At 45.2% G+C, this 22,213-nt stretch overlaps 1 protein-coding gene across 1 annotated transcript in view; it reads left to right on the top strand.

The window, feature by feature from the left end:
- IL1RAPL2 (interleukin 1 receptor accessory protein like 2) overlaps positions 1–22,213 on the top strand; it is a 672,443-nt gene that overhangs the window by 374,028 nt on the left and 276,202 nt on the right. The window contains exon 5 of the mRNA XM_006127932.4: positions 7,030–7,183. Coding sequence (XP_006127994.2) covers positions 7,030–7,183 — 154 coding nt within the window. The remainder of the gene's footprint in view (positions 1–7,029; positions 7,184–22,213) is intronic.

The raw sequence follows: 22,213 nt of genomic DNA, 5'->3' as shown, positions 1-22,213 counted from the left end.
TTTTTGAGGGAAAGACTATTGTGCTGTCTCCATTGGCCCTTTTCTGGAACAGTTTTTCCGGAAAAGGACTTTTGCCCGAGCGGGAGCAGCATAGTTTTTCCGGAAAAACACTGACAATTTTACAGTAGATCGTCAGTGCTTTTCCGGAAATTCAAGGGGCCAGTGTAGACAGCTCGCAGCTTATTCCGGAAAAGCGGCTGCTTTTCCGGAATAAGTGGCTCAGTGTAGACACAGTATGGGTATACACCCACACACGTACGGTCAATCTGCTTTAGATCCAGGTAGGCACTGTCCTGAATAGTTTGTCAGCCTCTCTAGTTATGGCTGTACTTTCCAGGGAGTGGGTGGCAGGGCAGCACCATGCTCATGGAAGGGGCAGGGCTGTGTCAACCAGCTCTTGGCAACCCCCTAGAATGCACCCCTCCAGCCCCTCAGAGCCTCCTGGGGAATGCAGTGCAGTGCTCCAGCCATGATTTAATGGGTCTGGGGCTCCCGCCGCTGCCACTCCTTTGGTGATAGTGTCAGTGGCAGCCAGAGCCCCTCGCACTTTTGAACCATTGGACCCCGGGGCAACTGTCCCTGTTGCCCCTCCATCAGTGGCTGTTTTCCACACTAGAACGATGACAACCCAGGGGTTCTCTAACGTCATTCCATTGCAGCCCCCGTCTCACAGCAAACATTACCCCTTGACCCCAGGAGGAGGGACAGAAGCCTGAGCCCATCCACACCTCGTGGCCCCCAGGAGGAGAGGGGCAAAGACCAAGCCCCACCACTGTGGGAGGGGGAGGCCAAACTTGAAGCCCACCCACTTCAGCCCTCGGAAGAGGGGTTATAACCAGGGCATTGCCACCCTGGGGCGGAAGCTCTCTGGTTTTGGCCCCAGGAAGTGGGGCTTGGGCTTCCACCCTGAGACTCAGCAAGTGTAAGCCAGCCCTGGTGACCCCCATTACAATGGGGATGCGACCCACTTCCAACCCACAGCTAGGGAGCCACTGTTCAGAGAGCCAAACCAAGCCAAGGTGGCCTCCCAGGATTTTTCCTCTTCCCTTTGCTTAAGGAGAGCGGGATACATGTCCACCAGATAAACCTGTGCTCATTAGAGAACCTGCCAGGAACTGTTGCCCATTAAAGGTCAAGGAATTGGGGCTTGTGGCCACTGGTCTCCCGTGAGACAGTAGATCCGATGCCACAAACTTGCCACGAACAGACTTCTCGTTGACCTCAATAGGAGCCATATACCTGGAGGGATGACAGCACAGGTGGGCAGTACTTTTTGAATGAGGGTCACTTCAACCATTTTTGAAGTGCTCACGGGCTGCCCCATAAGGGGCGGGGCCTCAGATGGAGGGGGAGGAGCCTCAGACAGAAGGGGAGGAGCCTTTAAATAGCAGGATCTGAAAGGGCTAGCTCCACCCCTGCGGCTTCCAGGCATCACATTAGCGGGGGACGGGAGCTGCAAGCCCTTTCAATTCCTGCTATTTAAAGGGCCCACTGCTTTTGGCTTTGCTGCTAGCGCATTGCCTAGGAGCCGGAGATGCAGGAGCCCTTTTAACTGCTTCTGTTTATAGGGCTCGCGCCTTCCCCCCGGCTGCCAGGCAATGCAGTGAAAAGGGCTCGCGCATCTCGGTCTCCCAGGCAACGCGCTGGGAGTGGGGCCTGGAACTGCCACGCAGGCCGAATCAAAGGGTACGTCTAAACTACATGCCTCTGTCGGCAGAGGCATGTAGATTTGTTTTTTGGCAAAGGCAAATGAAGCCGCAATTTAAATGATCATGGCTTCATTTACATTTACAGCGGATCAGCTGTTTGTCGGCTCGCGTGCTAGTCTGGACATTCCCCTTGTCGACATCAAAGCCCTTTGTCGGCAGCCCCGGTAAACCTCATTCCACGAGGAATAACGGGGCTGCCGACAAAGGGCTTTGATGTCGACAGGGGGAACGTCCAGACTAGCGCGCGAGCCGACAAACAGCTGATCAGCTGTTTGTCGGCTCAGCGCGGCAGCCATGTAAATGTAAATGAAGCCGCGATCATTTAAATCGCGGCTTCATTTGCCTTTGCCTATGTGTCTAATCTACATGCCTCTGCCGACAGAGGCATGTAGTCTAGACACAGCCAAAGCCTTAGGCAGGCCGGATCCAGACCACTGAGAAGCCTTTGCCCATCCTTGGATTACAGGATAGGGTCCGTTAATAGTATCAAGCTGCACAGAGCCTAATGCAATTTGAGCATGGCCTTGAGAGAATTAAGCACAGCTCTGTTTCTGCACACGCACGCGCGCACACACTAGGAAAAGGACTGTCTGAGAAAACTATTATTCTTAATGTGGGGTAAGTTTCATTTTTAGCAGAAATGATCCTAACGAAAAAGCCTGTTTTAAAGAGTTACGCTGTTAATGCCGATGTGACTGTTTCCACAGCACCGTCAGGCCTACAGAACTGTTTTGACAACATGAATTAAGGGTTTTTTAGATAAATGCAGGTGTCAAGACATGATTGAATGAACAAGACTTAAGAATAAATTGACACTCATGGAAAAACAAACCGGAGGAGAGAGAGAGAAAAAAAGATGTAACTAGAAAGAAGAACCCAAAACCCAGCCTCCACCCCCCACCTTCTTGCTCTGACTTTGTTGAAAAAACAGCTATGAAAACAATTAGAATGACAGGTGAAGGACAGGTAGTAGTTATAAGAGTCTGCAAAAAATAGAGTTGTTGAGGTGCTGCTGCTTAAAAATTTCAAGGAAGAAGAGAGAAGCACCATAATGAACAGTGTAGATATTCCAGTGACTCTGGGCGACAGACTCATGGGAGAAATGTGCAAATAAAGAGAAGAATTAAAACTACCCCACTGAGACTAACACTAGTGAAAAAAAAATCCAGAAAAAGTCTATGACCTGGTTAAATAAGAAATAATCGTACGCTTGGGGACTGATTATTAAAAGGAGTTAACATCTCTCTGACAGCGAGATCTAGTTTATAATTTCCTCCACAATATGAAGAGTACTTTTTGTAGGGTAGGTGGGATTTTTTTTGTTTAAAATGCGCATTTTAGTGATCCCTCCTTTTCACCTTTCTTCTTGTGTGTCAGTCCTATGCAGTGAGCCAATCCATATGAAGAATGAAGGCAGACTAATAACCAGAACTTCCTGTTCAGAGTTAGAAATGCTGGGTAGTCGATGGAAAACGAATGTAAATTTAGCTAAAATTTGGGGAAATTGTCAATCATTTAAAAATAGAAAATGTGTTGAAGTGGATAAGGAGGTAAACAGTACTAAATAAATTAACAAGTGAATGTTACAAACCTCTCCACTTGGCACGATTCTGAATAGACAACCATGAGATACAAGCATAGTTTCTTCTACTTACCTACCTGCCTACTTTTAGTGATACCTACATATTTCTACAGTAGAAATGACCGTCTTTCTTAGAAGTGCATAATCATAGACTCATAGGACTGGAAGGAACCTCAAGAGGTCATCAGTCCCCTGTACTCATGGCAGGACGAAGCACCACCTAGACCAAGTCTACTAAACTTCGGAAAGCCCAAAGGCCATAATGATACAGCACATGCCGAGGGCAGCAACTTAAGTGTGGTTGCATATACATGTAAATATATATGTAAATATATGCAAATAACTTCTTTCACATTGACGGGCATGAATAGAAAGATTAAGGCAACACTACACAACACACAGGCCTCATTTAAAGTCAGTTCCACTGATATTAAAAAAATGCAATAGTTACCCAATTTCCACCCATATGACAACCATTTTAATGAGCCATGACAATCCAGGAATTTAACTACTAAAAGGCGTATCAACAGAAGATAATTATATTGATGTGCTGTTGTGGAGCATGTTCCCAGTGGAGACCATGGTCAAAGGAGCCCACCCGCGAGCCAAGTGGTGAATAGCCCTGATCTAGATCATTCTATAGGTCAAACTATATCCTACCAGAGAAACATGATTTGTTTTGTCTTATCACGTTGGTGTTTTTCAAACAAAATCTTCTCATGGAAGCTATCATGAGATATGGGATTTTTACTGCTGTATTCTAGAGCAATGGAAAGGAATTACCTACTCAAATACAGTTCCAGGTGTATTCTGGGAATTGTAGTCATTTTTAATCAGAGCAAGATAAAACTAGATCCTGTTCTTTGGAGCAGGTTCAAATTTGGAGTACCTTTAAATGGGGCTAAAATTGAACGTAACTCAGAAAGCTATCTATGCAAAAATGGCACTTTCTTGCTCCACAGATACATTCTGTGTATGCAGATAGGGCAGTGAATTCTGTTCATTTCCTACATCATCAACTATTAACTAGATTCCAAGAGCACGACTGGATTTCAGTTTAATTTTCAGTTTAATTGATTCCTGGGCAACTCCCCTCTGAGCAAAATTTGAATTGGGCCATGCTCTGTCTAGGAGCAAAATTTGCATAGGAGAATCGAACTGCACAAGATCTGTCCTGGAAAGAGTAACGTTTGATCCTCAGTCTTTGCTACCCATCATACATGAAAAGCAGAGGGTTCCAGAATCTAGTGTGAGTTGGCAGAGCTGGAAGTTACATAACCCACTTTGTCACTTGTATATTGATTCCATTTTCTTAGGCATTTGGAACTCTCAAAACATGAAACTTCCATGATTTCTCAATGGGCTCAGATACACGAGCACAGCCACACTGTTCGCTGTTAACTGCATTTGATTATTGCTGGCCATGTTGGAGCCAAAACAGAACCCAGCTTCATTCAGCTGGGCTGTGGCTACTCTTTGCCAGACCACTGGCCCAGAAGGCCTTAAAGCTGGCATCGATAGCCACAAAGAGCAGGGAGTTTGTCCAGCGTCATAGAACTGATATAATGGCTCCCACTCAATTCCGTCTCCTTCCAGGTGGTGTGGAGCTCATGACCCAGGAAGGAGGGTGTGGCCTGGATTTTACTGCTTCCCGGTAATCCCCAAGTGGGGTATTAGCTCTGTAGGTGCATTAGTGAATTACAGAAGTTAAAGTAGCCCCAAGGCTGCCCTAACCTACTCTGGGGGACTGGTTCAGGCCCAGAATTAGCAGTACACAAAGGCGGCTCAATGTTTTCCCCCCACCCTCACGTGTGTGTGCTCCATGGCAACTGAACTGAGTGACTGGCAACACGGGAAGTCACAGGGGACAAAAACAACCCATCTTTTTGCAGACTGATCCAAGTGGACATTAAATCAGCGAGAGAAGAACCAACATTTCACCCTGAGGCACCTCTAGAGAGACACCAGTCTACATCCACACTTTAGCACCGATGATTCCAATGTGTATTAAATGAGCAACACCATTCCATCTTATCAGCTTTAGCTGCCTGGAATGATACCATACTTCAGAGCAGCCCCGACGCAGATCAGGCACCAGACATTGCAATGCTTTGGGTTTGCCGAATCACTCTGTAATACTAGACCGCTGCAAACCTTCCTGCCAGGGCCACACATTAAAAATATTGACGGAGGGCCCAGTCTGGCCAAGTGACAAGTGGGGTGAATTCCGTGGGACCTACAAGTCATCAACGCCTCAAAGGAAGTAGGGTGTGAAGCTCAACGTCCCCTTTCAAGCCATTAATTTTTATTTGGAAAAAATGTAGCAAGTCAGGCACAGTGTATTTAAACCCAGTTTCAGTCCTCACTGAGTCCCTCCAAATGTTTAGCAAAAATGAGAGCTCTGGCACATTGTAATGCAAACTATGCATTTGAAGCAGCATTGCTAGGTTCTTACTTGGCCCATATCACTGTCGTATCTAAATACTGACTAATCATTCACAGATAATATCCTCCCAGCCTTCCCGTGAGGTAGGCAGTACTGTCCCCATTAATTAGTGTGGTACTGAGGCAGAGGGTCGATTAAGTGTCTTGCCCAAGACCATCCTTCAACAAGTCAGGGCCTGGGATGAGCTCTCGTGTCCATAGGTGACTTGTGGGAGCACTCGGAAGGTGCATCACCCCCATGTTCCCTGTCCAAACTTTAATTGCACAATGCGGTACCCTTCCCTGTTCCTCTAGGTGGCCCTTTCTGCCCCCTCCCACAGACACCTGTCTCCTAGATCATGTCACTGTAACTGCACCAGCCACATGGATTTTTTTCTTCAGATTTTCTTGTTCTTTTGAAGTACATCTGCACTGAACCCTCATGCGTTAAGATTCATCCTGGAGCCAAATTTCATGGAGCTATATGCCCACACAAGGATATATATTTAGGAAAATACAGATATATCTATCACTAGAACCATGGTTTGTGATGGAAAAAGTGGAGAATTTTTCTACTTGGCCCTGGGTAAATGATGGCTAAACTAGGGATGTTACATTTCGATTAATTGACTAATTGGCAATTTGCATCGACTATTCGATTCGTCGATAAGGGCGCCTCCACCTTTGAAGCGTAGCAACAGCCCCATGGCTGTTGCCACACTTCGAAGGTGAGAGCACTGTAGAGAGCACTGGGCCAGCGGGGCAGTCCTCCACTGGCCCGATGCTCCCCGCAGCGTTTCAAAGAGGCAGTGTCGCGTGGAGTCCGGGATCAGCTGGGGACCCAGGCTCCATGCAGCGCTGCCCCTTTGAAGCACCTCCTCTTCTTCTCCCCTCCTCCCCCGCCACCTTGCTGCCTGTTTCTGATAGAGACAGCAAAGGGAGGGGGACTTCTAGAGTGTTGACTCTCTGATAAGCATTTGCTTATCAGATAGTCAACTACTCCCTAGTCTAAACACACCCCATGTAATACAGCAAGTCTTATTTACTATAGCTTTTTACACGTAAATAAAAAAGACTTCAGATAAATCCCCAGTTTTTCAAGCTATGAATATTTAAATCTCCATGCTATCTGGAATTAGTATCCGATCCCATATCTGATAACCATGCTGAAAAGTAAAGTAATTTGTTTAATCAAACCTCAGTTTTGCAAAGGTATTTCCACCAAGATCTGTGTGACGTGTTTGTCTAGTCAGATTGGCACGCATGCTTTACTCTATCAGCTGACTAATTTAGGCAACTGATTTTTCTGTGCAGGAATGTAAGCCAAAAATGTGGAGAAGCATCATAATTCAGAAAGGAAACACTCTTTTAATACCAGAAGTCCAGGAAGAAGATGGAGGAAATTATACTTGCGAACTGAAGTTCGAAGGCAAGCTAATACGAAGAACAATTCAGTTAAAGGTCACAGGTAAGAAACTGCGGATACAACGTGAGTTCTAAAATGAAGAGAAGATGGCTTCTCACAGTAAGAACGGAAGCCAATCCCAAATGTTGGGAAATTCAGATCAGGCTCCACACAAAATATTCACATGTTATGTAAAGATAAAACAGGCTTGAAAGGGCCAAAACAAAAATCTAGATCCAGACACCACAAAACATTGGAGGTTGGGCCCATATCTGGATTAGATAAGAGCACAATGGCTGCATAACTTTTATCTTCTGATTCATTTTTGGTTGTCAGATCCTATGTTATAGGCCCCTTCTTCAATGAGGACTTCAGGTCACCTCTTCCAAGAATAAAATTAAAAAGCAAATATTATACTCGAACGCTGTCGCTCAGTCGTTTCTTTTTAGTATGCTGTGAATCTATGTTCACAAGAGCGTTAGTAAGAACAGGAATGAAAGTGCAGGACGGCACGATGTACCCTTTCATTCCTGATTTCTTTCCATTTCCTTTTCAGTAATTATTATATTGCCACCAGCAAGCTTCTGAAATCACTGTTTTCCTCTAGTTCTCCACCTGGTCACTTTGGAGGAAATGTTTAGAAGCATAGAGAACCAAATCCAGCCCGGACAGAAATAATGGCAAAATCAGTAGAACTGACCTGTTTACACCCGGCTCAGTTAGGTCATACGCTATTAACATGCTTTCAGAAGAACATTGTTCAAATTATTACTTTAAGAAGCGACAGGTTGTACCTCCAAAAAACAGCATCCTCTGGGCTGGCAACATCTGTGGTCTAGCAGGACCACAGATGCTCTGGGAGCCCAAGGGCAGGAGAGCCAGCCAGGGTGGGGCAATGGGACAGTGTGAAGCGGGGGCCAGACTCCCCCAGCAGCCCTCAGGAGTGTGGGGCTGAGGCTGGTGTCCCACGGCAGCGCAGGGCCAGAGTCTCCTCACAACGGGGGGAGGGATAGCTCAGTGGGCAAGCAGTCCAGTCAGGATTAGGGGATGAGGGTGAGGCAAGGCAGAGGTAGCCTGCCAGCAGAGGGCGATGGGGCTGGTGGCAGGAGACCTCGCCTAGTCGGGCAAATTCTCTCGTTCGGGACTGGTCAGGTCCCGACGGTGCCGGACCAGACCAGGAAGGTCCAACCTGTACAATAATTTACACAGAATCATTTACCATTCGTGATCACTGCCCCTCCTTTAAAATGAATCTCTTTCACAGGATGTCAGCATCCTACAGTATCTGATTATTTGTAGTCTGCTTTTGCCCGTGGATTGAGCTCTGTGTCATCATCAGTTTGACCAACCTGAACCAAATGCTATCAAATGAAAACATTGGCCCTTCCTTGGAAGCGCTTGCTGCACCAGGCAGCCTGCTGGTCTTCAGTCAGAATGCTGACATAAGGTACATCTAGACTAGCGTTCACTTTTGAAAGGAGATATGCGAATTCAGCGCTAATTTGCATATCTTTTTCTGATCCCTTTTTCGAAAGTGTTTTTTTCAAAAGCGAAAGCAGTTTAGACATGGTTCATTCAGAAAAAACACGCCCTTTTTTCGAAACAACCTGTAAACCTCAATTTTTGAGGAAAAGAGTTTTTTTTCCGAAAGAACCATGTCTAAACTGCTTTTAAAAAAAACGCTTTCAAAAAAGCGATCGGAAGATATGCAAATTAGCACCAAATTTGCGTATCTCCTTTCAAAAAAAGAATGTAGTCTAGACGTACCCTAAATGTGACTGGGAAAGGTACATCTATATCAATCCCATGGTGGAGGTTCCTTAGCTTACAGATTTGTCTGCTCTCTCCATCCCCTCCAGCATCTGCAAAACCTTGTTAGCGATTCGCTATCTGCGGGCTACACAACATGTGCGGTACTTTAGATGATAATGGTTTTGTGCTGCACCTGTTGTAATATCCTGTTAAAAGGGTTTATGACCTGAAGTATTAACTGTGGAAGGAAAGTGATTGGCATGTTTGCAATGAGGAGAGAATGACAGGTTTGCCAGGCCTCTGGGCAAGGTGCGGAGGGAGGTGACTCCAAGGTCTCTCAGGGGCGTCCATCCCTCAGTACTACCCGGAGCGTACCACATGGAGCCCCAACCCCCTGCTATCCCTCGGAGCCACCCACAGCATGCCTCATGGTGCTCCTCTGGTAACCAGGAACCCCAGGCCATTTTGAATTGCCAGGCCCTAGAGCAATTATCCCTTTCCACCCTCTTATCAGCGGGCCTGCTTTCAATTTGATGTGCAATTTGTTATATGCTCCTGAATGTACGACAGGTAAAGTATTCCATGCTAATGTATGGAATCAGCTTTCTGGCCATAGCTGCAACACAACAGTCATCTCCATGTATAGACAGTTAGAAATCTATATGGGCTTCACTGTTGCCTGGTCTGTAGATTATGTATTAAATTATATAGATTACTTAAGAACCGCCAGCTATCACTTTGAGGGCTCATAAATCCTTGTCCCAAGATCAAGTTTAGACATAAGAACATAGGTGCAACACTCACGCACTGTGAGAACTCTTATTTTTACGTATATCGTTTATTAAAATGTTTAGCCCAGTCATACACACAGCCCCAGCTCAGTAAGACGGAGACACTACAGAATGTCCATCTGTACCTCCATCCCTCCCACCATCCTTTGCTGAAAAGCCTGAGGTGTTAGCCATCAGCGTCCTCCTCGCTGTCACCTTTCCCACCATAACCAGGGGCCAAGGACTGCATCTCCTTCTCCTGCCGCTCCAGGCCTGGCCTTTATCATCTGTTATGCTGCTGCTGTTATGTTTGGTGCATATTCAGTAAGGCTACGTCTACACAGCTTCCTTCTTCTGCAAAAGCCCATGCAAATGAAGCATGGATTAGCATATTCATTTGCATAATTAATTAGGAGCTGGTTTTGTGCAAGAGGTTTTTGCGCAAAAAGGCGCCATCTGCACAGCGCCTTTTTGCGCCAAAAAACCCTCTTGCACAAGAGCCGTTCTTCCTTATTTTTTCAGGAAGAATGGCTCTTGCGCAAAAACGGCTCCTAAACAATTATGCAAATGAAGCATGGCAATATACTAACCCGTGCTTCATTTGCATATGCTTTTGCAGAAGAGGGAAGCTGTGAAGACGTAGCCTAAGAAATGCCGTTACGCCTATTACTTTTCAGGAATAGGTTGCGCAAGAGGGTTTTTCTTGCACAAGAAGGGGCAGTGTAAATGCTCCTTCTTGTGCAAGAGCCTCTTCTGAAAAAAATGGTGGCTCATTAGGTATGCAAATGAGCCTCGGCAATATTCCACGCTTAGCCTAATTTGCATATTACTTGCGCAAGAAGCCGCGAGTGTAGACATAGCCTAGGTGTTGGTTAATTTATATTCCACCCCTGTGAAATATACTTTGGAGTTAATACCATGGTAACATAGAAACCTGATTAATGGTTAAGTGATATGGCCACTTGGCTTTTCCCCTTCATCTGAGGTATCTGAAGTCAAGTACTGTGGAATAAAGAAGAAACTAAACAGATGCTGCTTTCAGTGTGTGTGTGTGTGTGTGTGTGTGTGTGTGTGTGTGTGTGAGAGTGAGAGAGAAAATTTGGAGAAAACTGAATTTTTGTTGTAAGTTGTACATCACTTTATTATTTTTGTACTTTTTACACCCAAAAATTTCATTGCCTGCCCGGCTACTATTAGGTTGTTTAAACAAATGTGTTGCAATGGTAGAAGAAAAATGTGTGTGTCTGAAAACTGTAGGTACAGGGGGTACTTATATATAAAACTAACCGCTGCTTCTTGTAGGTGGCCTGTTGCCTTCAAAAAGGGGAGGCATTAGCAATTTGATAATGGAGTCCAGATCTCTCTACTGTTTTTCACTAACCATAATGGACAAGAGCCCATGTTGCAGGTAATTATTTGAAGGCCATGGAATAAATCTAAATTTCCTTCAGCAAAACAGGGTCCAACTCCCCTCATTTGCTGTCTGCTAGACTGATATTACCTTAGTGAAATATATATATTAAAGGGGGTACTTTATTTAAAAAAAAGGTTGAGAAACATTGTTCTAGACTGTAAGCTCAATGAAGCAAGGACTGTCTAGTAGGATATGGCCATACAAGGCTTAGCACAATAGGACCCAAGATGTCTGTGGCCTTTTGGTGCTACCATAGTGTTCAGAGAAGAAACAGACTGTTGATCATCCAGACTCATGCAAAGTTCACTAATTTTTGGATGTTTTTTCCCCCCCGTTGTAGTTAATTTTTCCAACGAGTTGGCCACTTCGTGCTTAAGAAACTAGATGTGTCCTTTTAAGGTGAAACCTCTTTCCACTATGAAAATTTCCCAACTCTTGAATGGCTTCTTAAAAGCCACCCACTTTTACAGACTATAAGGGGGAACTTACCCCACCCCAGACCCATCGGGTCTGATGACAAAGAGCAAGAACATTTCAACCATAGCAGATACACAGAGGCAGAGGATGGACAGTGTTCTCGGATTGTCAAAATCCGGAGGTGAAGGGCTTTATAAGCTGAACATCTGAATTGCAAGTGGCAGAGATGGAAGGCCAGGGCAAAGCGCGGCGCACAGGATATATGTACATAGGTTCAGGTTAGGTTGACAGACTTAATAAGCCAGTAGCCATATTCTGCACTGGCTGAGACTTCTAAGTGTTGTTCAGGGGTATCTCCTATTGGACTGTCTTTCAGTAAATCACCCTGCAAATGACCAACGCATAGATAACTGTGACAAGGTCCAGATGACTCAATGGCCTGCATTAACCCCACCTGGGACTCTAATGTTTGCAAATGAAACATCTGCATCGTGTAAATGTTCCCCATGGAGAACCAATGGCAGCAGCCTCTGCTCCGAAGAGGAAGCAGTCACAGCCTTCATCAATGCCTCTGGTCCTTTCCTCCGTACTTAACAGCATAATCGTAATCTTCCATAACCTGGATGGAATTTAACCCAGCTTTCATCAATGATCCTATCACAGGCCAGCACTGAGAAAGCAATGCAGGATCTGAGTTTGAAGGAAAAGAGATTCAAATCTAAGGACACTGAGGTGATTTCTGTGCAAAAGATTTGACTGTCTCCCCGTGGCCTTACCTGTATGTTAAACAGAATGTGTGATGAGATGGAACTCCTTCTGTTTACTTCCGAACCCTAAGGATGACTAATTAGCTATTATAGCCACCCTTTGGTTCTCCCTCAAAGGAATGGGTGGCCATGCTCCAAAGCCTACTTTGTCCACCCCATCGGGCTTCACAGATGTCAAAGCTTTGTGGCCAGCTGTGTCGAAGGCTGTTGACAGATCCAATCAGATATTTGGGAACACGTCTGGCCATCACGAGGAAGATCATCATCCAAAGATATCCATATGGTCTATGTTCTAAACGAATCAGGATCCACACTGACAAGGATCAATAATAGCTCATTAGCTTATGGTTGCTGTCCTCCAAAAGAGGAAATTCAAGAGAGGGTAGAAATTGGCCATGTCAATGGGAAGAGGTTTTTCCTCTATAAAGACCTAACGATTATTTCTTGTAGGTGGTCTGTTGCCTTCAAAGAGGGGAGGCATTAGCAATTTGATAATGGAGTCCAGATCTCTCTACTGTTTTTCACTAACCATAACGGTCAAGAGCCCATGTTGTAGGTAATTATTTGAAGGCCATGCAATAAATCTAAAATTTCCTTCAGCAAAACAGGGTCCAACTCCTCCTCATTTGCTGTCTGCCAGACTGATACTACCTTAGTGGAATAGGGCAATCTGTCACAGACCTGGGCCATCAGATCTGTCATGCTAATGGAAATCTCTTCTCAACAGCCAGTCGACAACCCTCCCTTTGAAAGAAGTCCATCTGGCTCAGTCAGGCTGCTCCTCTTTCCTGATGCTCTCACGATAGGGCAGGTTCTCTGACCCTGACTTCCTAGATGATGTCGTGAAGGACAAGAATAACCTCCAGTAAATCCTTTGTGTAGCACCATTAAGAAATTGACCCCCATTGGCCCAAGAACATGTCATTTGCCACCTGTTCTCTAGCCTGCTTCCTTAGCACTTCACATATTCTTTAGGCCTTCTGAATGGACAGTGGACTGTGAGAGACAGTGTCAGGGCTGTTCCCCACTCTAGCACTTCAAGTGCAGAAGGTAGGGGCCCGCAAAGACTTTAGTATACCTTGCCACTACAAACACTCCCCCAAAGTCATAAATTCACTGACTCTGCTGGGAGTAGCTGCCACCATCAAGTGATTTTATCCCTAAAACCAGGAGCGAACACTTAAATTCTCCCCCAGGGGTACTCCAAGCTCTTTTGCCTCTTTTAGCTGACCTCTTAGGCTACGTATAGACTGCAGGCTTCTTTCAGAAGAAGCTTTTCTGGAAGAGATCTTCCAAAAAAATTCTTCTGAAAGAGAGCGTCCACACTGCGAAAGCACATTGAAAAAGCTATCTGCTTTTTCAAAAGATGGTGTCCACACTGAATGGATGCTATCTCGAATTTAAGCTGTGATTACTATGGATGGAGTAGCCACCAAGGCACCTTTGCTTTTTCCTCTTTCTTCTACTTCCGAAAGAACTCCCTTTTCCCTGTCCCCACACACCTTTTTCCGAAAGAACTCTTTTGGAAAAAGGCTTCTTCCTTGTAGAAAGAGGTTTACCAATGTTGGAAAACTCCCTTTGTTCTTTCGATTTTTTTTTTTTTTTTTGAAAGAACATGATTGCAGTGTGGACATCAGAAAAGTTTTTTTTGGAAAAACAGCTGTTTTTCCGGAAAAAAACTGTGCAATGTAGACATAGCCTTAGTCTGAGGCATGCAGGCACTCACAGACAGACAGACCTCCTGTACTTTCCAGGGCACAAGAATCAAATCATCGCCTTAAAAAGTGATTTTTATTACAAAACAAAAGATATACTTGATAAAGCACACTTGGTTGCTAGGTGTTACAGAGCAACTAAAGAAAACACATTCAAACATAGAAAATCTCTAGCAACAATTCTTAGATGGTAAATGGGGAGGGGAGGCATAGATTTACATAGAGCAGTTCAAACCAAACCACGGAACGAAGAAAAATACCCTGATCACGACTAGATTCACTTTTTTCTCTTTAGTTATTCACAATCTGTTTTTGGTTCAGTCCATTTCAATGCCCCGAATTCCTTGGAGGCATGGTAGTCCTGCCTGGGTTTAAACCATTCTATGTGTCTCAACTCCTGGTTTAACTCTCCCACACAAAGAAAGCAGGCAAGGTATCTATATTCAATTCAAATTTCAGTACTCTATCTCGGATCTCCAGGTCCCTTTTTAACACCCTCGCTAGCTACCTGAGTTTAACCCCTTAGTCACCGGGTGCTGGTCAGCACTCCTCCTGTCCATTACAGACAGGAGTTTAGGAAACAGCTTGCTGCTGGCTCTAGTGGTCTACCTTCTGGTTGATGCGGTGGACAGGCTTATCCAACTTCCCTGAAGTGAATTCTGGAATCCAGTGGAGTTCACATCAAAACAGATTTACTGTGCCCCAAGGGGCGCAAATAGAACCTGAGTTCAGACTGACAGACCTGCTGCATCATGTACATTTCAGTTAGCAAATACAGCTGAAGGCTCACCAGAAAAGCAATAGCGGTTAGAAGCAAAGCCCTAGTAGAATTTTCACCGCCGGCGTATACTGCGGATGTGGGGAAAGAAATCTCACCTAATGCTTTCAAAGGCTTTTTCCTCTGCAGGGTATTTCTAATGCTGATGCTGCCGCTGCTGCTTCTCAATATGCCTCAACTGGCATTTTGAAATCACTAGCACACAAGCTCTTCTGACGATACAGCTTGGGAACTGCAAGACTCCGGTGGCCTTACCTAGAGGCCATGGTTATCTGGAATTCTTATTAAAGGGTTAGCCTGACATTGAAACAGGGAACGCCTAGGCTCCCTTAAGCACAGAGCAGTGAAATGTTGTGCAGAGGGAAGCAGTTTCATGTAGATTCTGTTATCCTTTACTGCAGTCACTAAAGTACACAACATTTTAAATTGCAGATGAGCAGAGGTAGTTACTTGAATGTATCTTTTCCCTGTGTATAGCCATGGACATTGCTATGAGCGGCCGGCAGTATGCAGAGTGAGGACCTACCCCGAGTGGTGAATTAGTGGTGGCTGTACCAGCTCCAGAAGACAGTCTGCCCTGGATGCCATGTCTGATGCAGTTACACCCACCGTCCTCTGGTTGTTCCCAGTCAATACTGAGGATGAGAACACAGCACAGGTCCTGGAGATAGGTTAGGAGCTATGTACGTCAAGGTGTAGAGACATCCGGGAGTTCAAAGAGGCTCACTTTGTGAGCATGTGTTCTAACCTCTCCATTCTAACAATTGCTCTAGTCATTGTCTGAGAACAGACATTGCGGAGATTTCTGATCCTCCCGTCTCTCGCTCTGCTTGTGAATAGCAAAAAGGAAAGTGCTCTCTGACTAGTTCATGGCTGGGTTGCTGCACTTAACAAGCAGGTGGCTTGTTAGCTGAGGTATCCAAATAAACTTCAGGAACAGCTCCCAGGAGAGGGGATTTTGAGAATTCGTCCTGGAACTAATGGCTCTGGGCTGGGATAGGATGTTGGGGCGCAAGAGGAGGTGCGACACTTACCTTGGGCAGCTCCCAAAAGTGACTGGCACACTTCTCTGGCAGTGGCTTCTGGCGGGAGGCGGGGACAGGGAGGTCTCTGTGAGCTACTGCCTGCAGACATCACTCCCTCAGCTCCCATTGGATACGGTTCCCAGCCAATGGGAGCTGCAGTGTCGGCATTCAGGACAGAAACAGTGCACAGAGATCCCCCCCGAAGGATCACAGAGATGGTGCTGGCCATTTTGGGGAGCAACATGTGGGAAGGGCAGACTGGAAGCCTACCTCAGCCCTGCCCTGCCTGTTGTAGAAGTGGTGGTTGGGGGCCCCGTGTCCTTTTAAATCACCCGGCCTCTGGGCCGTTCCCCCTTTGCCCAGCTCTGTTGGCAGGCCGCTATCCCCCACCGCACTCCCTCAGCTCAGGAGAACACAGAGTCCTATTTACTCCTCTGGGCCCAGACTCAAGGTCTGGATAGCTCAGTTAGGAGTCGAAGGGGGTGCTGGTTCTTTCCAGTGACTTCCCTGTGGCTAGCTGTAGTCCTAAGCCAAGTCAGACTTGATCACCTACCTGAAGCTATTAAGGAAAAGGCTCTGGCATAATGATGGACAGAAGCTTAAAACCATCACTGCAACGTCTGGCTGCAGTGGAGAAAGCAAATGGAACCATGGATGTATTCATAGAGAAATAGAACGCAAATCAAAACAGGTCATAATGGCATTGTAGGGCCACACCTGGAGCACTGCACACAGTGTACGGAAATCCTCTTACGAGAAGGGTATTGACAAATTGGCAGAGTTCTAGGCGAGGGCAATTAGAATGATAAAACATGTCAGATGTTTTTAGCTCCTGAGAGGACTATTGGGGGAAAAAAATCGCCTACAGCCTAGACTGCATTCCAGAAATATTTTTGACACTATGTATTTAGAAGGACTTAATTTTGAGTTATGTTCCCTTGCTGTAAACACATAACTCCAATTAGCAGTACATAAATCTCTGGATTTCAGTGTGCATTGGTTTTAATCATAGTAATTTGTCAGTAAGCCTCAGTTATTTCCATCATTGGTTTGCCTTCCTTTCATTACATTCTTCAGACGGAGCTCCATAATTTGAGTTTGGCCCACAGTCTCCCTGGGATAATTTTTACCACAACGCAAGTACCCTTTGAGCTTGTGCAAGACATATTTACACAGTCCTCCATTGCGTGTTCGTAACTTTATTGTGGACAAAGAGCTGGACCAGTAAATGTCACATCTAAACATTTCTGATCTCTGAAGTCTCTAAAACCTAAAGATCTACTGAAAGACCCCGGAGCTTAATTGGAGTATAAAATTAGAATTTGCCCTTACCGTGTAAAATAAGTGTACTAGGATTAACTGATAGATATCCAGTAATGTCCAAATCACATCTGGAATACAGATGGCCCTATTAACATTCAAATACATTAGTCAAGTAATAAAAGCACTTTAACACAAACTATATTTGAAATAAAATTCAGCCAGCCTGAACTTCCCTTTTTTTCCGGGAACCACTTCAGTCTCTCATTTTATAGCTACATTTTGATGGGCTTTGGGTGAGCAATATGCAATTTAAAAATGTACCTGTTACATTTACCTGTAGCTTCTCTGCTTTTTCCACCTTGCCTGCCAGCCTGTTGTGTTGGAAAACCATTCAAGAGGTTATATGATTGAAATAAGGTTGAAAAAAAATCCAGGAGTTACATATTTTTTGTGCTGAACATGCACAAAAACCTCACTCCTTGGTAAGTAAGACATCATAGATTATATTGTAAACCTAACAAAAGACATAGCATCTCTCACAGTACTATTATCAAGAGGAAAAGAATACCCGCTTTTCCTGCAGGCCAGCAAGCACTTCTGTGTTTCGTGGCACCTGAATCTTCCCTGAGATGGATGACCACTGCCTGCAACGGGTTCTTTCATGAACTGCTATGTTAAGGGAGGAGATTTCAACTTATATAATGTAATCCCTGTACCAGTACATGATGTATGAACTTGAAAGAATGAATTATTTCCCCATGTGACAGCAGAAAGCAACCATATAACTGCTTTTATAAACTGTCAAGGATGAATTATAAGGACATAAGAAATTACTGGGTAGGAAAAGACCACTTTGCCCAACAAGCTTTTCCTCTGAAGTTTATTTCACCCCCACCTCTGTCTCTCTTTTCATCATAAGAACATAAGAATGGCCAGACTGGGTCAGACCAAAAGTCCATCTAACCCAGTGTCCTGTCTGCTGACAGTGGTCAGTGCTAGATGTCCCAGGGGGAGTGAACAAAACAGGGAATCGTCAAGTGATCCTGATCCTGTCATACATTCCCAGCCTCTGACAAACAGAGGCTAGGGACACCATTCCTACCCATCCTGGCTAATAGTCATTGATGGATCTAACTTCCACGAATTTATCTAGTTCTTTTTTGAACCCAGTTAAAGTCCTAGTCTTCACCACATCTTCTGGCAAGGAGTTCCACAGGTTCACTGCACACACACACACACACACACACACACACACACACACACACACACACAGAGCCTGCACCCCCTCACTCCTTACAACGCCCGTGCCCGAGCCCGGAGCCTGACCTCAGCTCCCAAACTTCATTGCATACTCTGCACCCCTCCCCCACCCAAGCCCCCTCCAAGAGCCTAAGGCAGGTGTGGGGGGAGGGGTGTGGGCTCTGGGAATTTTGGGGCACCACCAACATTTCTGAAAATCTGCCTCCCTTGGAGGAGCGAGCCCCTCAGTAGCCTGGATTGCACCCCGCAACATGACGGACTTGCCTTCTAGTGGTGCACAACATTTTTCTCCTCTGTGCCTCTACTCGGTATGGAAATGAAGAGCTCGGATAAAGCCCTGTCTAAGCTCCATCCCTAGTCTGGCTTGTTTCTTCCTTCAGACTTTGCTGAAGTTTGGTTGGTTGGTTGGTGGGTTTTTTGTTTGTTTTTCTGAAGCTACACAAGCCAGAGAGCTTACCCGTCACTTTGAAACTCCAACTCCAAAGTTCTCCATGAAGCAAATTCAGTTGTAAGCATTACATCATCAGGATAAACTGTCAGTTGCAGAACAGGGCATAGTTACTTAGCAACCTTGCTACCTACCTTTTTCATTTGGAAGCACCTAGCGCATTGTGGGTGCTGCCAAAAATATAACGTGAATACTGAGACCTGCTAGTTTACCAAATGGACCCTTTTGTAGGTTCCCTCTCACCCTTCTCCTCCTTTCCTCTCTCCAAATAAGCTTACAAATGCTTGGCTGTGTCTACACTGGGCCACTTATTCCGGAAAATCAGCGGCTTTTCCGGAATAAGCTGCGAGCTGTCTACACTGGCCCCTTGAATTTCCGGAAAAGCAACGATGCTCTACTGTACAAAATCAGCCTCTATTCCAGAAAAGCTACGCTGCTCCCGCTCGGGCATAAGTCCTTATTCCGGAACACTGTTCTGGAAAAGGGCCAGTGTAGAAAGCCCAGGAGTCTTTTCCGGAAAAAAGCCCTGATCACGAAAATGACAATCGGGGCTCTTTTCCGGAAAAGCGCGTCTACATTGGCCACAGATGCTTTTCCGGAAAAAGGGCTTTTCCGGAAAAGCAGCCTGCCAATGTAGACGCTCTTTTTCCGGAAATACTTATAACGAAAACTATTCTGTTTTAAGCATTTCCGGAAATTCATGCCAGTGTAGACACAGCCCTTCTGTTTTTATACACTCCAAACCCCTAACACTCAGTTGAAAGCTACCGTGGAAAAAAGACTCGACATATAACATAATCGTTAGAGCTGGCTGGAACATTTTGTGAAGAAAATCTACCATGGAAAATGCCGTTTTGTCCAAATTAAAACATGTCATGGGGACGTGTTAATTTCAGTGACATTTTTAGGGGGCAAAATTAGAAAATAATTGTTTTGACTTGCTCATTCCATGTGGATACTAATGTCAACTCATTTCATTTCCACTATTGTCTTGATTAGGATCATTTTGACTGAGGACTAAAATTGGTATTGAATATAGGAATGTGTAGATGTTACATATAGAATCATGAAAGTGTAGGACCGGAGGGGACCGCAATAGGACATCTAGTCCAGCCTCCTGCTCTCAAGGCAAGTAATAACTAGACCACAGTTCTCAAACTGTGGGGCAGGACCCCAAAGCAGTTACTACTGCTTAAACTTGCTTGGGCCCAGGTCTGTGGCCCGAGAGGTTCAGCCTGGGGCGGCAGGGCTCAGGTTAAAGCAACCTTCCTGGGGAACACCTGCTTTGTTTCCCCTGTACAGGGGGGTGGCTGGTGAGATTGGCTGGGTTTTGCCCCCTCCCTCCAGCCCAGCCCAGGTGGTGGAGCGTGAGGGGGCTCAGGCTTTGATTCCCACCTCGGCTACGTCTACACTGCTCAGTTATTTCGGAATAAGCTTGTCCGGAATAGTTATTGCGAAATAGCTTATTTCGAAAGAGAACATCTACTCTTCAGGGAAGCCTCAACATCAATCTGAGGCAGGCTTCCCTAATGTAGACGTGCTATCTCGAGTTAGAGCCCCAGGAGGAAAACTTAGAATGACCCGGGTAAGGAGCTATTTTGAAATAGCGTCAGTGGAGCGTTTACACAGGCCTTATCTCGAAATAGATATTTCAGAATAGGCATTATTCTTCGAAGAATGAGGCTTGCAGAAGTCGGAATTAGCCATCTGTTATTTCGAAATGTTTGCATTTCGTGAATACTGAATACAGATGAGGTCACCTCATCTGAAAAAAGACATATTGGCATTGGAAAAGGTTCAGAAAAGGGTAACAATAATGATGAGGGGATTTGGAATCGGTCCCATATGAAGAGAGATTAAAAAGACTTGGACTTTTCATCTTAGAATCATAGAATCATAGAATACTAGGACTGGAAGGGACCTCAAGAAGTCATTGAGTCCAGTCCCCTGCCTTCATGGCAGGACCCAGTACTGTCTAGACCCTCCCTGATAGACATTTATCTAACCTACTCTTAATTATTTCCAGAGATGGAGATTGCACAACCATCCTAGGCAATTTATTCCAGTGTTTAACCACCCTGACAGGTAGGAATTTTTTCCTAATGTCCAACCTAAACCTCCCTTGCTACAGATAAGCTCCTTAGAAAAGAGAAGACTAAGAGGGGATATGTCAGAGGTCTATAAAATCATGACTGGTATGGAGAAAGTAAATAAGGACAAGTTGTTTACTTGTTCCCACAATATAAGAACTAGGGGTCACCAAATGAAATTAATATGCAGCAGGTTTAAAACAAACAAAAGGAAGTTTTTCTTCATTTAGCGCATAGTCAACCTGTGGAACTCCTTGCCAGAGGATGTGGTGAAGGCTGGGACTTTAACAGGTTTAAAAAAGAGCTAGATAGATTCATGGAGGTTAGGTCCATCAACAGCTATTAGCCAGGAGGGGTAGGAATGGTGTCCCTAGCCTCTGTTTGTTTGGAAATGGATGACAGGAGAGGGATCACATGATGATTCCCTCTGGGACATTTGGCATTGGCCACTGTCAACAGACAGAATACTGGGCCGAGGGGGGGCATGTGACTTACATGCTCCCGCAGCCCCATATGTTGCCTTGGGAACCAATTGAGGCTCATCTGTCCTGGGGCACAGCGAGGCATGGGCACTGGGCAGAATGGGCTGGATTGCTGGGTCACAGCCACGCAGCCCCGTGTGAGAGAGGCATGTGGGAGTGTGTGTCTCACTACTCCCCATGCGAATACGAAAGCCTTATAGATGAGGTAAATAAAAAACCATCCAACTCTGCGGTATTTCTTTTGAACAGGGCTCAGTCAACTTGAGGTTCATTTGAATATTTGCATGATTGATTGCCGTTGAACTTGCTTGAATATGAGTAATTTTGCCGGGTGTCCTGTCTTCAGCACAGGGCAATAGGGTCACCCTACACAACACTCCAGCTGAGGCCTAATCAGCACGGAGTAGTGTGAAAGAATTTGTTCTCATCTCTTACATACAGTCCCCCCACTGATACATCCCAGAATAATCACTTATTTTTGCAGCAGTATGATGCAGTTGACTCATATTTAGCTTGTGATCTACTTTATCCCCCCAATTCCTTTCCACAGGACTCCTTCCTAGGCAGTCATTTCCCATTTTGGGTAGGCACAATTGACTGTTCCTATGTGGCGTGCTTTGCATTTGTCCTTATTGCATTTCCTCCTATCTGCTTCAAACTATTTCTCCAGTTTGTCCAGATCGCTTTAAATTTTAATCCTAGCCTCCAAAGCACTTGCAAAGTTTGCCAGCTTGGAATCATCTGCCAACTTCGTAAGTGTACTCTCTATGCCATTATGTAAATCATCGATGAAGATATTGAACGGAACAAGACTCAGGATAGATCCCAGTGGGACCCCCCTTGATATGTCCACCCAGCTTGACTATGAATCACTGATAACTACTGTCTGGAAATGGTTTTCCAACCAGCTAT

Source organism: Pelodiscus sinensis, chromosome 13, assembly GCF_049634645.1.
Source record: "Pelodiscus sinensis isolate JC-2024 chromosome 13, ASM4963464v1, whole genome shotgun sequence".
NCBI classification, from domain to species: Eukaryota; Metazoa; Chordata; order Testudines; family Trionychidae; genus Pelodiscus; species Pelodiscus sinensis.
The sequence above is the reverse complement of the archived record's forward strand: the minus strand, read 5'-3'. Positions and strand labels throughout refer to the sequence as shown.